This window comes from Mustela putorius, unplaced genomic scaffold, assembly GCF_011764305.1.
Source record: "Mustela putorius furo isolate JIRA1106 unplaced genomic scaffold, ASM1176430v1.1 tig00003911_pilon_pilon_pilon, whole genome shotgun sequence".
NCBI lineage: Eukaryota > Metazoa > Chordata > Mammalia > Carnivora > Mustelidae > Mustela > Mustela putorius.
In genome coordinates, this window is record NW_025422058.1 from 3,362,650 (window position 1) to 3,380,139 (window position 17,490).

Here is a 17,490-nt window from a genome sequence, read left to right on the forward strand (position 1 = left end):
TTTTTCTCTACAATATCATCTCAAATGGTCTACCTGCCTTGCTGTTCCAATCACTCCCCTGCTTAAAATTCTTGTAATCATGTAAACAGGGTAAAGCAGCAACATTTCAGTAAGCTTGTAAAATTGCATGAACTGGCCCCACTTACTTTTTTCCAGCTTTAATATCCACCATTTCCTTCTAAGCATCCTAAATGTTTACGTCTAACAGCCATCCCGAGAAGTCTTGTGTATTATGTATATCAGGGTTCTTCAGCCCATGTTAGCTATTCCACTTAGAAGGCATACCTCATCTCAGATCTAGCAAACTTCTATAAATCCTTCAATTCACAACTCAAATGTCACCATAGCCTTCCTTGTTTCCCTCAGGCAGAGTTAACAATCCAGTTTTCTGTGTTCCCAATGCTCTGCAAACAAATAATTACAGTACCGTATGATCGAGTATTAGTTTCCCATTACAGTTCTAATAGGTTACCACAACCTTATGCCAAGCAGGAAACTATCTTTTGGCAAGTCTCTTTCATAAAGGTTACAGCCTAAAGCCTCTGGAGTGTCTGCCTGGTTCAAAGGAAACACTCTTAAGATCACTACACACACATGCTTGTCGAAGACTAGTTAACCATAGAGTTGAGGGTCTATTTCTGGGCTCTCTATTCTGTTCCACTGATCTATGTGTCTGTTTTTGTGCCAGTACCATGCTGTCTTGATGATGACAGCTTTGCAATAGAGTTTGAAGTCCGGAATTGTGATGCCACCAACTTTGGCTTTCTTTGTCAATAAATATTCCTTTGGCTGTTCGAGGTCTTTTCTGGTTCCATATAAATTTTAGGATTATTTGTTCCATTTCTTTGAAAAAGATGGATGGTACTTTGATAGGAATTGCATTAAATGTGTAGATTGCTTTAGGTAGCACAGACATTTTCACAATATTTATTCTTCCAATCCAGGAGCATGGAACATTTTTCCATTTCTTCGTGTCTTCCTCAATTTCTTTCATCAGTGCTTTATAGTTTTCCTGAGTATAGATTCTTAGCCTCTTTGGTTAGGTTTATTCCTAGGTATCTTATAGTTTTGGGTGCAATTGTAAATGGGATTGACTCTTTGATTTCTCTTTCTTCTGTCTTGTTGGTGTAGAGAAATGCAACTGATTTCTGTGCATTGATTTTATATCCTGACACTTTACTGAATTCCTGTACAAATTCTAGCAGTTTTGGAGAGGAGTCTTTTGGGGTTTCCACATATAGCATCATATCATCTGCAAAGAGTGATAGTTTGACTATTACTTTGCCGATTTGGATGCCTTTAATTTCCTTTTGTTGTCTGATTGCTGAGGCTAGGACTTCTAGTACTATGTTGAATAGCAGTGGTGATAATGGACATCCCTGCCGTGTTCCTGACCTTAGCGGAAAAGCTTTCAGTTTTTTTCCACTGAGAATGATATTTGCGGTGGGTTTTTCATAGATGGCTTTGATGATGTCCATCAACAGATGAATGGATAAAGAAGATGTTGTATATATACACAATGGAATACTATGCAGCCATCAAAAGAAATGAAATCTTGCCATTTGCAACAACGTGGATGGAACTAAAGGGTATCATGCTTAGGGAAATAAGTCAATCGGAGAAAGACAACTATCATATGATCTCCCTGATATGAGGAAGTAGAGATGCAACATGGGGGTTAAGGGGGTAGGAGAAGAATAAATGAAGCAAGATGGGATTGGGAGGGAGACAAACCATAAGTGACTCTTAATCTCACAAAACAAACTGAGGGTTGCTGGGGGGAGGGGGTTTGGGAGAAGGGGGTAGGGTTATGGACATTGGGGAGGGTATGTGCTATGGTGAGTGCTGTGAAGTGTGTAAACCTGGCGATTCACAGACCTGTACCCCTGGGGATAAAAATATATGTTTATAAAAAATAAAAATTTTTTAAAAATAAAAAGATCACTACACACACAGAGGAAGCCCTCTCTTCCGGCTCTTCCACTACATGACTATTTTATATATTCCTTACCTTTATGCTTCCCCAGGAAAGCAGCAGCAGTTCCCAGTCTCCGGGCCTTCAATACTCAAATCACATTTTTCCATGAATTCTCTAACACTCCATTAAGACAGCATCCCAGCAGGCATCCAGCCATAGACACATTTTAGCTCCTGAAAAGCCCCCCAATCTTTCAGAGACATTGTCTGCAACCCCCACAGAGGACCATATAAACACTATAGCACTCCCTTTTGGATTAATAACCCTTCAAAGAGCTCTTCCTCTCATTTAAGTCTCTATTTTGTATAAGCTGGAGGTAACAGAGCTCCAGGACAAATGATGGCCACCTCCCAGCAAGTTCAGCATCTCTGTTTATCCTGTAGGGATCCGTTCTCAGCTACAGTACTCAGCTTTGAGCTCCAGGAAAAATGCTTAGATGACACAAAAAGCCCCACTTAATATCTTATTATACACAAATATATTATAAATTATTTATTCTTTTATAGCTAGTACTTTTCAGTCAACATTATGTTTCTGAGATTTTTCTGTGCTGATACATGTAGTTCAATGCAACTGCTAGATGGTACTCCGTTTTTCCTACTGAGACTTTTTGCTACTATAAATCATTCTACAACGAACAATCTTAAACAGATCTCACCTGTAAAAGTTTCTCTAGAGTAAGCACCTAGTAACAGAACTTCTGGGTAAAGAAATGTTAGTATCTTCAACTTTCCTATCATTAGATTGCTTTCTAAGGTGGTAGTACCAATTTAAACTCTCACTAGCAACATGTGTGTTTTCCTTTCACTACAGTTAGATTTACCAGACTTAATTTTGAGGAAATATTATGGATACCAAATTACACCTTGTTTTAATCTGCCATTTCCCTGAAGCAAAGAAAAGTTATCCAGGAGAAATCAACTAGATCAATGCTGATGGATAAGGACCACATGCTGATCAAGGGACTTGACGATCTATAGATGCTGCTTTACCTTCATAAAGTGGGGCATATGCCAGGCTGGGTGGATTAAAGAAAAGATGGGAAGAAAAGGAACCAGGAACAGCAAATATATGCAACTCTTCTGGGGCATTTTGCCATAAAGAAAAGCAAAGAAATAGGGCAGAAAACAGAATGTAAGTGGCCTCAAAGAAAATATGATTTGATTTTGGGATTTTTTTTTTTTTTAGGATGGGAGAAATGATCATTAGTAGGTATAATCTGATAAAGCTAAAAACTAATGATGTAGGAGTGTGAGAACCACTGGAGAGATGCCATGAGTCAGCCTGAGAGAATAAAAATTAGTATAACCAAACATACAGTACTTTTATGCTTAAAACCATAAAACATTGATGAAAGAAATCAAAGATCTAAATAAATAGACAGACACATCATATTCATAGATTGGAAAGTTTAATATGGTAAAGATGTCATTTCTCCCCATACTGATATGTAAGTTTAATGCAACTTCCTTTTAAAGCAATTCCTATCAAAATCCTAGCAAGATTTTTTGTAGATTTAGATGAGATTATTTTAAAATATTCATGGGAAGGCAAATAAAGTAGCTAAAATAATTTTGAAAAAAATGAATAAAGAAAGCAGTTACTCAATTTCAAGACCTATTATATAGCTATACTAATCAAGATGGTATAGTATTGGCTGAGGGACACATAGATCAATGAAGCACAATACAGAACCCAGAAATAGGCACACACCATAGGCTCAAGTGATCTCTGACAACGATGTAAAAGCAATTCAATGGAGGAAAGATAAGCTCTTCAACAAATGGTATTAAAGCAGCTAGACATTTATAGGCCACAAAAAGCCCCAAACACAAAAAACCTCAACCTAATTCTCACACTTAATGCAAAAAATAACTGATCCTGAACTTCAGTGTTACTCATAAAACTCTAATTGTAAAAAAGAAAAAGAAAATCTTTGAGATCATGGCTAGGGATAGACAATCTTAGAATTAAAAGGAAAAAACACAGCCCATAAAAATAAAAACTTATAAACTGGACCTCATTTAAACTTATTTAAACTTATGCCATGAGAAAGACCCTATTGAGGCCAAAAAAACAAGTTGACACGCCGGGAGAAAATATCTGCAGGCCAAGACAATGAACTAGTGTTTAGGATACATTAACAACTCAACAGTAGGAGCACAAGGGTGGCTCAGTCATTAAGCATCTATCTGCCTTCGGCTCAGGTCGTGATCCCAGAGTCCTGGGACTGAGCACTGCATTGGGTTTCCTGCTCAGTGGGGAGCCTACTTCTCCCAGTGCTTGTGCTCTCTGTCAAATGAATAAATAAAATCTTAACAAAAAAAAAAAAAAGAACTGAACAGTAAAATAAAGACTCAATTGAAAAAAAAAAGTGGCAAAGGCATTGTTACAGGCTGAACTGTGTCCCCCTGAAATCCATTTGTTGAAGTTAAGATGCCAGTACCTCAGATTGCTACTGTACTTGGAGCTAAGCCCTTTAAAGGGAGAGTTAGGAATTGAGTTTAAATAACGTCACCACAGTGGGCCCCAAACCAATCTCATTGGTGTAATTAAAGGAAAAGGGTATCTGGACACAGACACCAAGGGGACTATAAGCACAGGAAAAAAGAACATGTGAGAACACCGCAATAGGGCAACCATCTATAAGCCAAAGAGTGGGACCTCAAAAGAAACCAAACCTGCTAATACTTTGATCTTGGACCTCTACCCTTCAGAACAATGAAAAAATAAATTTCCATTATTTAAGCCACCCTGTGTGTGGTATTTCTATGCTCTAGCAAACTAATAAAAAGAGACATTTCACCCAAGAGGATATAAAGATGGCAAATAAATACATGGAAACATAGAATCATTAGCCATTAAGGAAATTCAAATTAATACCACAATGACTTTTCATCATCTACTATTCAAATGGACTAAAATCATCAAGTATCAGTACCAAATGCTAGTGAAAATTCAGAGATCAGATTACTCATCCACTGCTGACTGAAATGTAAAATGTACTCCAGAAAACAGCTTGACAGTTTCTTGAAAACACTGACATACAACTACCATATAACCCAGTAATTGTACTCCTGGGCATTTATCTCAGAGAAATAAAACTTTTTTTTTTAAGATTTATTTATTATTTTATATAGAGAGAAAGCATGTGCACAGGGAAGAAGGGTAGAGAGAATCTTAAGCAGGCTCCATGCCCAGGACAAAAGCCAACTTGGAACTCAATCTCAAGACCCTGAGATCACGACCTGAGCTGAAATTCAGAGTCAGACACTTAACTGACTGCACCACCCAGGTGCCCCACGAAAACCTGTCTTTACTTGACAGAAAAATATGTACACAAATGGTTAAAGTACCTTCGTTTGTAATAACCAAAACCTGGAAACAATCCAGATATCCTTCAACAGGTAAATGGTTAAGCAAACTGTAGTAAATCCATATATTACCCAGTAATAAAAAGGAAAAAAACTAATGACTGGCTACTACAACCAGATGAATCTCCAGAAAATTATGCTGATTGAAAAAAGTCAAGGTTACATACCACTATGATTCCATTTAAATAACATTCTTAAAATTACAAAATTATAGAAATGGATAACAGATTAGCATGGTATAGAAGGGCAATACGAAGGATCTTTGTGATAATGAAATGGACCATATCTTTACTGATTCAATATCAATTTCCTGGTTGTGGTATTACACTATAATTTTGCAGTGTTACCACTGGAGGAACCTGGGTAAAAGGTACACACGATCTCTTTGTACTTTTTCTTACAACTGCATGTGAATCTAAACTATCTCAAAATAAAAAGTTTAACTTAAAGAAAAATTATAAACTTCAAAATGTTAAATTTGTACAACTTATCACAAATAAGTCTTCAGAAAAAGAGTTACACAGTAGAAAATATTTTTAAAAGGCATACACATTTTTTAAAAAATCGTCCAGATCAGTGTTGTCTGACAGAACTTTCTGCAATCACAGATAATATTCCACATTTCTATGCTGTCTCAAAACAGTAGTCACTAGGCACACGTAGCTAATAAACACTTGAAACTTGACTAGTGTGACTGAAAAGCTGAATTTTCTATTATATTCATTTTAACTAATTTATATTTAAATTGCCACATGTTATTGGTGGTGGCTACGACATTAAACAAGACAGGTCTAGACACTACAAAGAATGAGGAAGATAATTATATGCTACAATGGCACCACATCCAAACTATATTAAGAAAAAATGCATTGGTTATATACTTTTACCTTCTACTATATACCTTCTGTACTCCTTAAATATTTGATGTGTCACCTTTTTTGCAGTCAAATGCTCTACCACTGAGCTATACCCCCTTGTCACCTTTTTTGAAAGCCAAAAAATCCATACTGGAATTTACATTTCTGGTACCTTAAAAATTAATATATACTATTCAACAACATAGAACAAATCAGATGTTAGGATAAGAGTTCAGAAAATTTTTATTTGTTCTGCTGTGTTATATGGTTCCAGATTCTAGTCTAAGTTTTTTCCCCCAAGGGTGTATTTTCTTGGATTTGGTTATATTCAATTATCCACAGGAGGAAAAAAAGACAAATAAGGAAAAAACAAGTTTAAATAATGGAAACTTATGAAATCAACTCAATTAACTTCTTATATAAATAGCTGAAAGATCTTGGATACTCATAATGGGTATTCAATCAGAACACAAAATTCTACTGTCTACAGGTTATTCATGATCATAGTTGCAGAATCACAAATGGAGAGTAGTGAATACTTACATACAGCAAAGGATGATAACACAAGCAAAGTGGGGCTCTTTAAAAGGTTTAAAAAGGCACCTCCAAGGTGCCTAGCCTCAAGCCAGCAACACTTGTCCTCTCATCAGCTACTCCACAGATTTAATACTAAGAATACTTATCTCCAAACCCTCACACCCCTTCCCCTTGATCACACCTAGGGTTATTTCATTTCCTTTCAAGGAATTTTATTAATGAAGACATATTTTACCTTATGCATTCAGAATAAGCAGAGGAAGAAAGAAACAATAAATGGAATAAGCAAAAATTCTGAAGAAGAGTGTTAAGAAAATCCAGTTTTAGGATTTCAAATCAAAATGATTACTTAGAGAAGTAGACTTAAGAGCAACTGCCAAAATTGAGCCCCCCCAACACCTTTAACAAAAGCAAACAGTAATTTTGACAGAATTTTTCAATTTAGCCAAAAGTAATTTATGTTTTGACCTATTAAATTATATGGCAGGATATATATGAGGATTATGGGTTTGGAGTCAGAGAGTTAGTTTAAGTTCTAATACAAACTGCCAACTACTAATGATGTGAACCTGAATAAATTGCTTCACCCCTTTGATTCTGCTTCCTAACCTATGAACAGTTCAATAATACCTGCTATGCAGACCTGTAAAAAGAAAATGAGCAGAACACTGAAATAACCAAAATGTCTTTCAGTGGATAAATGAATAACTAAACTATGGTACGCCCACACAATGAAACATTATTCAGCATTAAAAAGATGAGCTGTTGAGTCATTAAAAAAAAACATGGAGGAAACTTTAATGCATACTACTAAGAAGCCAATCTGAAAAGGCTATATAGTATATGATTCCAATTACATGACATTAAGGTAAAGGCAAAAACTATGGAAACAGTAAAAGGATCAGTAGTTGCTGGAGTTAAAAGGGAAGGAAGGATGAATATAGACTGAGCAGAGGATTTTTAGGTCAGTGAAACTATTCTATATACTACTGTAGCAATAGATATATGTCATTATACATTTGTCAAAACTCAAAGAATATATACCAAAGTAAACCCTAACATAACTTATGAACTCTGGGTGTTAATGATGTTCAATATAGGCTCATAACAATGCAGGGGAGGGTGGTGCAGGTGTTGGGGCAGCAAGTACATAGGAAATAGGAAATCTTTATACTTTCTGCTTAGTTTTGCTGTGAACTCAAAACTGGTCTAAAAAATAGAGCCTACTAAAAAAAAATTTCAAGAATTTTTTAAAAAGTAAATGAGGGTATTTGCAATCATAGCTAACCAGCGCCTGGCAAATAATATTTATTCAACTCATATGACTGTATTATCACTTTCACATTGTGCTGCTCTATAAAAAAGGAGCAAATGAATTTAAGTAGTTTAAACATGGATTCAAATTCAGTTCTGGCACTTACCAACAAGGAACTTACTCTCTCTATGCCTCCATTTCCTCATTGTAAAATAGGTATTAAAAAAGTGAGAAGTAAATGAACGAATACATATGCAAAACTGTTCAGGAATGTGGCTAGCTTAGAGTTATAAATAAATTGACAAATGTTAGCAATTACTATTATTATTATAAAACCAAAGAGAAAACATGAAAAGCACACAGTACAATGTCTCCTACATTAAATGTCAAATCAGCTTCTTTCCTCCTCCTGTAGTAAAGTAAAATGTAGTAAAACTTTCCCCACATATCAGGTTTGTATCCATGAATGGAGAACAAAATATGAGAGAATTTATAAGAATCACCTCTGGAACTTTTTCAAAATATACATACCAAAAATCCACATATAAATTAGAACCTTTAAGAGGTTTGCATGGAAATAGGTGTATTATAACGAAGTTCTCCATAAGATTTTAATACACACAAATACAACCCACCTCCCACACAAATCCACGTCTGATAAAGTTACTGAATATCAGTGACTGGCGGGATTCAATGTGCTGAAACATACATTTGAATATAAATTTCTTGGAGTTTCTACATATTGTCCCAATAAAGGGCTGACAAATACATCCCACAGGTCAAATCTGGCTCACTGATCACAGGTCAAATCTGGCTCACAAAATCATCCCTGATTTTTTATATCAAGTTTTACAGAAACATGGTGCACCCAATCATTTCCATATTGTCTTTGGTTGCTCTCATACAACTACCACAAGGCTAAGTAATTGCTACAGAGATTATATGGTCCACGAACTTGGAAATATTTACTACTTGGCCTTTACAGAAAGTTTCTCAACTGCAGGTCTAGATTGTTCATACAGAATGCTATTCAGTAACTCAACTAGAACATCTGGCATTAAGAATGAGTTCAATGTAATCATAGCATTTCTTAAAGCATGTAAAAAACTAGATGACTGGAAACAAAGCAAATAAACTCTTCTTTCAATTATGAAGACAGAGGACAGAAATTATTTTGCCTGCCAGCATTCCTTTAAGGAAACTATTCTCCCCCCAAATCCAACCAAGAGATCTGAGCAAATTACAGGCCCTATTTCATGGTCATAAGAATCGGGAAAACTTACTGTCACTTTCCACTGTGGAATAAATAAGGGAAGACATGAAGTCCTTCTCTAATGGTTAGTTAAAATTTGAGATATGGCAAAAAAAAAAAAAAAAAAAAAAAAAAAAAAAAAAAAAATCAGCATCCATGTTGCCACTATAGAGAAGAAAGAAGCTGCTCTACATTAGGAAAAAACAGAGCTAAAATCCAGAGATGAGAACAGATAGAAAACAGAGTCTTGGTGACATTCTTGGCTCAAGTTCCAGGTATCCTTGAATCCAAATGCATCCCTGCTATCCTAAGTTAGGGTTATGTAAATCAGTAACTTCCCTTTTTGCCCAAGTACATTTCAAAAGAGTTTTCAACTCAAGGTTTCTAACACTAAAGCAACCTCTCTCTTCAGCTCATGGAAGGGTTTTTGTTTTGTTTTGTTTTGTTTTTTGTTTGTTTGTTTTCATGAAAATAGGGGTAGTTTTGCTCATCCCTCATATTAAATCCTTCATAAGTTAACAAATGTTGGTAATACAGAAATTTATTTTTTAAAAAACTGACAAGGGGAGGGGTGCCTGGGTGGCTTAGTCAGTTAAGCATCTGCCTTCAGCTCAGGTCATGATCTCAGGGTCCTGGGATGGAGCCTCCGGCACTGGGCTCCTTGCTCAGCGGGAAGTCTGTTTTTCCCTCTTCCTCTTTGCCTTTCCTCCTGCCCCCTTCATGAACGCACTCTCAGTCAAATACAATCTTTAAAAAAAAAATTGACAAGAGTATAGTACAGTAACATCTCAATCAGCAGTTACTATTTTTCACTTGATTTTTCCTAGTATTAAAGAACGGATTTTTTAAAATATAAGCAATTTAATATATATGCCAAAAAAAACCCCAAAAACCCTACGCTTCAGATACCTTTAGCCTCCTCATCTCCATCTCCTCAATAATCATCACTGATAATCAGAAAGACAAGCTTAAGACATTATAATATTGTAACTTATCAAAGATTCTATCATATTTAGTGTTTATTAATCCTAGAAAACGCAATAATCATATGACAAATTTTCACCAATGATTAAAACAAAAGCAAAAAATAATATCCCTTTATTCAGGAAATTAAGTTCTTTGCAGTATCTCCTTTACAGAAAGCTAAAGTTTCATTACAGTTTCAAATTAGCTGCCTGTGTAGTTCTATTTTAAGGGTATTTTTTTTCTATTTTATTTTATTATTATTTTTTTAAATTTCTTTTCAGTGTTCCAGAATTCATTGTTTATGCACCACACCCAGTGCTCCAATTTTAATAGAATATATTATTCTACCACTGGAAAATTATTATACTGGATGAGAACCTTATTTGCATATTTTATAAATACAGTATCACCTTGAATCAATTTTTCAAACTCCAAAGTTTAGAGTATTTGGTATTTTATTTTTAAATTACCTACCTGTACTAGAATCTAATTTATAAAATAATACTAGAGTTTAGGGGCACCTGGGTGGCTCAGTGAGTTAAAGCCTCTGCCTCCAGCTCAGGTCATGATCCCAGGGTCCTTGGATTGAGACCCGCATCAGGCTCTCTGCTCGGTGGAGAGCCTGCTTCCCCCTCTCTCTCTGCCTGCCTCTCTGCCTACTTGTGATCTCTGTCTGTCAAATAAATAAAATAAAAATCCTTTAAAAAAATAATAATAATACTAGAGTTAGATGACCCTATGAAAGAGCATTTCACATAACCCTGATACTGAAATGCTTTTTGGATTATGTGTTTCTAAGAGGTTCTGTTAAAAAGCACACTGCATCAAGCTGCCTTAACTAACTAATCCTAATTACCCTAACATAGCCTTAGGATACTCTCTAAAGGAAAAGAGGTTTGCCATGAGTTTTTAATTTTTAATAAAATTTTAACAAGATCACTTTTGTGTATTGTGAGGGATCTGAAGGCCTACAGTTAATCTTTTATTTTGCAATGCCTGATTTTATATTCCCCATTACTTTGTGGCCTATCAAAGCATCAAGATCATACTTAGATGTTCCATAAACTCTCCTCATATCAAAGCACACGTTTTTAAGAAAATTAAATAGTATTTTAAAAAGCTTATAAAAAAAGCAATCTGCCCAACCTCTCCTCAATCCCCAATTTTAATTATCTTAGCTATTTAGTTGTCCATATCCAGTATGTGTATACTACTACTGCTTACGAATTACTTACTTCTTGCCATAACATTAATACTAACATGTATTGTGTTATTAAGCGCCAGACTCAACTTTATATATATTATCTCACTTAATCTTGACAACAACTTCATGATGTAGGTGCTAATATACTCCAATTTTAGTCCAGAAAATTAGGACACAGTTCAGTAACTTGCCCAGGGTCACACAGCTAGTACGTGGCAACACTAGGATTTAAACTCAAGCAGCCACACTTTTAATCTATATCTTCTTACATCTATCTACTCCACAGTCCATTCTTAATAAATACTTTTGGGGTGATTCACTTAAACTAAATCAAAATAATAGGCAAAATAAAACGAAGAAGTCAAAACTGTAAAATGGCATTTCTCACAGCCAAATATAATTTTTTGGTTTACAGGTCAATAGTTATCAACTTTGGCTTTGCCACAAACTATGAGGTCACCAATTAGCTGCACTTTCATTTTATATCTATTGATTCAGTGGTTACTATGCTTAAGGTACAGTATTTTCAAACCTAAATTACAACTACATGACCTATAGCATTCTTCCTGAATAAAAAAAAGGCATCAGATTCTAAAGACTTTCAGAAAGATATGCTTTAAAGGGAAAGAGTATGCCAGTAATCTTATCAGAAGAAGAAGAAAATTTTCAAAGGAATTTTCTATCTACTTTCTGAAAGCAAAAGCAAATGATTTATTTATGTGTATACATGTATATCCCTAAGTACATGATAGGACAAAAAATAATAATGGGAAAAGGCAAAATCATTTTAACTAAAGAAAAACTTCAAAAAAGAGATTTTATAAAATCTGATGGTAAGAGAAGTCGGCTTACTGTTTTACACAAAGAAAAAAAATGAGACATGAATATGAACAAAATTAATGTGAAGTAAAAAAAAAAGTTGCCATTTTTAAAAAGAGAGAAACTAGAGAAAAGGCAGTAACAGAAGTTTTGAAATTGAGAAAAAAAAGGAAGCAAACAAGAGACGAAAACCCTAGATAATCTAGGCAATTCAGTTCAAAGCTCTGTGTCAGATCTTGCTGAAACAGAGAGCCCCTACAATAATACTCTGGCAAAAGGAGGTACTGCCGCCTCATTCTATGAAAGAGCTAGGAAGGCTTACTGAGACTATAGTAGTAGATGAAACGGAAGACTGGTGATAGCAAGTTAGCTGGATTGTACACCAACATATGGTCTCTATCTCCTTGCCGAAGTCATTCTTCTAATCATCTGAGGTGACAGAAATCTGATACCACTTATAGTCTACACTAACCAATTCAGCACTTATTTGGCTTCTATTAAGTATTTCACATGTCTATGTATTCCCAACTACATCATTCACTTCTGGAGAGCAGAAGCTATCCTCGCTATTTTATTTTCACCCATATAACCTAGCACAGTGCTATGCATGTAGCAGATAGATACTCAAACCTACTGATTCTGAAAAATCACAATCACAACACTAGAGTTTAAAGAAATCTTAAGCGAGATCTAGTCTAGCCTCTTTATCTTTTTATCTGAGATCAGGACCTGAGCCGAAATAAGAGTCAGACGTTAACGGACTAAGCCACTCAGGTGTCCCTAGCCTATCTCAAAAGCAAAGAAACTAAAACTACTTAAATGTCCAACAGCCTAAAGTCACAGAGCTAGGATCAACACCCTAATCCTATGATAATCAGTTCATCTTTTTCCAAAGAGCCTCTAATTTTTCCATTATGATAAAATGAATAATCACCAACTTCATCAGAAAACAATAGCACCAATACTCACTACACGCTAGGGCTTTCAGAAAGTCAGATTTGCTTGGCAGCCTAGGTGCCTTGGTCTGGGATGAGTGCTTTATAAACATTATATAAACATTTATAAACATAATTTTTTTACTTAATACTCCCAGTAAACACTCTAAGAGGTATTAACCCAATTTCACAAATGTAAATTGACCATGATAACAACAAGTGGCAGAACCTAGATTCTGTTTGTCACCAGTGGCTCTTAACGACTATCCTTTATTACCTCTTATTGTATTTAACACAAAAATCCCAAAGTCTCAAGAGTCCAGCAAAGTACCTAACCTAAACAAAAAAAGAAATGTTTAAAACACTGACTTAATGGATAGGTCATTTAATTAATTAAAAAGTAAGATTCTCTCACAGTAAATACCTCTAAAAAGAAGGTTTCACTGTTCATCTAATTACATAATCCCCTGAGAAAGGGTTTAACAGTGACCAGTTTGCATACTAACAGAAGATTTAAGGAATGGCTAATTTCTTACAAATAATTCATCTGTTCAAAAAATATTAAGTGAGGGGCGCCTGGGTGGCTGAGAGGGTTAAGCCTCTGCCTTCGACTCAGGTCATGATCCCAGAGTGCTGGGATAGAGCCCCGCATCGGGCTCTCTGCTCAGCGGGGAGCCTGCTTCCTCCTCTCTCTCTGCCTGCCTCTCTGCCTACTTGTGATCTCTCTGTCCAATAAATAAATAAAATCTTTTAAAGAAAAAAATATTAAGTGAGAAACTATTTTTGTGACCCAGTGTTAAGTATGAAGATAAATAAAATAAAACTTGCTCCTACAAGATTCTATTCCATAAAATAAAACCCACACAAGTCTCTAAATCATTTACCAAAACCAAAATACATGTGGATATCTCCCTCCTTCTTCTGGTAGAGGAAAAAGAAATAACATTAACTGAACACCTACAATGTGCCAGTTCTTAATCCTTAACATAGTCTCACCTAATCCCTTACAGCTAACTGAACTAGGCCACATCTCCATTTCTGATGAACAAATTTGGGCTTTAGAAGATTAAGTACTTGTCTCAGGTCCCTTAGCTAATTACAACAAACTATCGAATTAGAACCTAAATCTGTCTGACCAAAAGTCTATGTTCTCTCCTAAAAAGAGTTAAAAGTATTATTATTTTATTTGCTCACCAAGGCAGAGAATGGGTTTCTTTCCAAGAGAGACTGAAAACACTGCTTATTTTAACAACAAAAAAAGAATACATTATCACAATCCTCACAATAGCCTATCAGTTATTATCATTTCATACCATTATTATAAATGATGAAGCCAGAAGTAAAGAAGTAGCTTGCCCAAGAACATAATGCAAGGAAGCATAACTTTACCATATCTATACCAGGTCTGCATGCAACATTAACCACAGAAAAAATGCAGAAAGACCTTAGCTCTTACAATTCTAAGCTTAAGATTCAAAACATCTAAACTAATCAGACACTGTGTTTGCTAGGTGAAAAAGAATGGCAGATATCACCTTTATCAACTTCCTTTTTCAATGATAAGCTGATTTTCTAATAATATTCTTTTAAATGGCAACCTGAAGACCGGTCTCTAAATTTCAAGCCTACAGGCCATTTCATTACTACAAGCAGTATCTCTCTGGATTTGTTAGTTAAAATTATTCCTAAAGTACCAAACAATGTACTAGTTCACAAAGCAAACGTTTATTAAACAAACAGTATGTTAAAATACATAAAATCAACATTTAAGTATCTGAAACTGTCACACAAATAGATGAATAGAAACATTCCTTAGAAACATTTTTTAACCATCTGAAAACTTTGTTTCCTGGCATATTTTTAAGGCCTAGGTGTGAACTAAAAGAAGGATGTGTCCAATGCCAGTTCTAAATATGGTACTACCTTGGTCACAAAAATATTTAGTTTTACTGCGCAGCTCTGTTTCTCAGAAATCCGGAGGAGCTTTTACTATTGAGAGTGGCTCAAGCATATTCCTAAGGAAACGTCCCATCTGTTTCTGGTAAATCAAAGTGATTAATAAGAGAGTGGTTGAACATTAATACATTTTTAAGTGTGTGCCCTTATTTACATTTTACGAAACAATAAAAACAACGCTTTAACCCAAATTTCAGAAATAAGTAGAATCATTCTACTGCAAAGTAACCAGGTAGATACTTCCATGTTTGTTCCCCCCCCACACACACACACACTACAACACAAAGATGGTCTTCTTCCCTGAACCTCAAAAAAACTACAGGAGTTTTTCGGGAAGCTTTGCCGCTGCCTGATCCGCACCTAACTGTGGATCATTAGAAACTGGAATGCATCACAAATTACCTCCAGTACGGAACAAGCACTAGCTCAGCTATAAACCAAGAGGTAAACAAGTACTGAATGTGACTGATCCTGGAGCAGGGCACTGTTTACTTACATGGGAAGATACTCATGTTGTGATGGGAAACGTGTTGCACTGTCCTCCCCTGGCTCCAAAAAACAAACAAAACAAAAACAAACGGTACTTTGACAAGCTAGTGTAAGCGTGGGTCTCTTCCCAAAAGTTCTGACCTCTCTCTTAAATCGCTTAAGGACAAACGCTCAAATAAGGGCATCCGACACAAGGTGCCCGAGGTGCTGCCCATGGCATAACCTGGAAGGACACCACTTTTACCCAAAAACTGTGCTCTCCCCCACAGTGATGAGCTACATGGGAGGAACAGATACTGTCATTCACCCTAACGAAGCAAAAGAGAAGAAATCAAAACGAGACGCGCTCCCTCCTCGCCCCCGAGAAGCTTGGAACCCGACTAGGGGCGTAAGTTGCGGTTCCAATCCAGCACCAGGCCCCCGTCGCCGGTGCACTCACGAGCAGCGTGGCGACGGAGCAGAACCAACAACATCTCCACCTCTGTCCTCTAGGCACAGCCAGGGATTGCGTCCCAAAGCCCGCCCCGACCAGGCCCGCCCCGCTATCTCCACCCCGTTATCCGCTCGCAGCTGCGTTCGGGCCTGGATTTGTCTCCCCGCCCTCCCCAACTCCGGCACGTTCCACTACCCCCACACGGTAAGGCCCCAGCCCTCCGCAAGTCCGGGGGGGCGGAAAGGTCGGGGCCCGAAAGGCGAAGAATGCGCTTGGTGCGGTTCCTCACCTCTGGATGGAGAAGGGGCACGCAGCCCGCTTCGGTATCGTACTCATCCGGGCCGTCCGCCATCTTGGTATTAAATCCCTCCTCCCGCTGCATGCCGGGAGAAAGCGTTTCACCCTCGCGGGGCTCGGGCGCGGCGGAGGGCACGCGCGAGGGCGAGCTCCAGCCCCGCCGGAGGCGCTGCGGCCGCCTCCTCCGCCTCCTTCTCCTCCCCCCGTGCCGCCCCCCTTGGCCCCCACCCCCGCCTCTGAGGGCGGGGGTCCTTGCGCGCGTGCGCGCCTGCGCGCGAACCGGGCCGGCCCCCGACCCGGAGCGCGCTCTGCTGCACTGCGCCGGGCCAGACGGGCGGAAGGCTCTGGGCGTGGGCAGCGCGGCCCGGGGGCGGACACCCGGCACGAGGCAGATGTGCGCCACTGTCCGCTCTCCAAGGGGCGACTCAGTAAGTGGGAAACCTGGCGGCCCCGTGGGAGCAAAATGGAACTGCGGCGCCGCGCAGCGGAGGACTGGAGGCCCCGTGTTCCCGAGGCGGCGCACGCCCACGAGCACCTGGACCGGCTCTGAGACCCCCGGGGCTCCTTCCCAGAGACCCGGGGCGGAACCTTTACCCGGCTCCAGGTACAAGACTTCGGGGTGTTAGACTTGAAGCAAGACGTTCGTCGCTCCTGAAGACGATAGACGCGCTCCCTTCCTCCACTCTCAAAAAGATTATCCCGCAATTTATGCCTCCGGGAGATGCCCGGAAAAACGGGTGCAGCTTGGGGCTTCCTCCTAGAGGAAGGAATTAGGAATACTAATTTTTATTAATATTTTTTTAAGATTTAATTTATTTATTTCTCAGACAGAGAGAGTTAAAGAGAGAGAGCACACACAAACAGGCAGAGTATCTGGCAGAGGCTGCGGGAGAAACGGGCTTCCCGCCGAGCAAGGAGCCTAATGCGGGACTCCATCCCAGGACCCTGGGATCATGACCTGAGCCGAAGGCAGCGGCTTAACCAACAGCTGCCCAGGCGTCCCGAGAAGCCTTTTTTTAAATCACCCAACCTGCCTTCGTTGGTCTTGAATTAACAGTAATTACATAAAAAATGTACACCCGCAAAGCCCACACACCCCTGTCTGCTACATTTTAATGTAACCCAGAAATGCAGAACC

General features: G+C 38.0%; 1 protein-coding gene across 2 annotated transcripts in view; it reads right to left on the reverse strand.

Annotated features, from left to right (window-relative positions):
- Positions 1 to 16,550, reverse strand: part of ZDHHC17 (zinc finger DHHC-type palmitoyltransferase 17) — an 88,047-nt gene extending 71,497 nt beyond the window's left edge. The window contains exon 1 of one of the 2 annotated variants that reach the window (XM_004752366.3): positions 16,345 to 16,549. In XM_004752366.3, the coding sequence (XP_004752423.1) occupies positions 16,345 to 16,437 (93 nt within the window). In that variant the 5' untranslated portion in view covers positions 16,438 to 16,549. Of the gene's footprint in view, positions 1 to 16,344 lie in introns of both variants that reach the window. The other variant, XM_004752365.3, reaches the window with a different exon arrangement.
- Between the last annotated feature and the right edge of the window lie 940 nt (positions 16,551 to 17,490).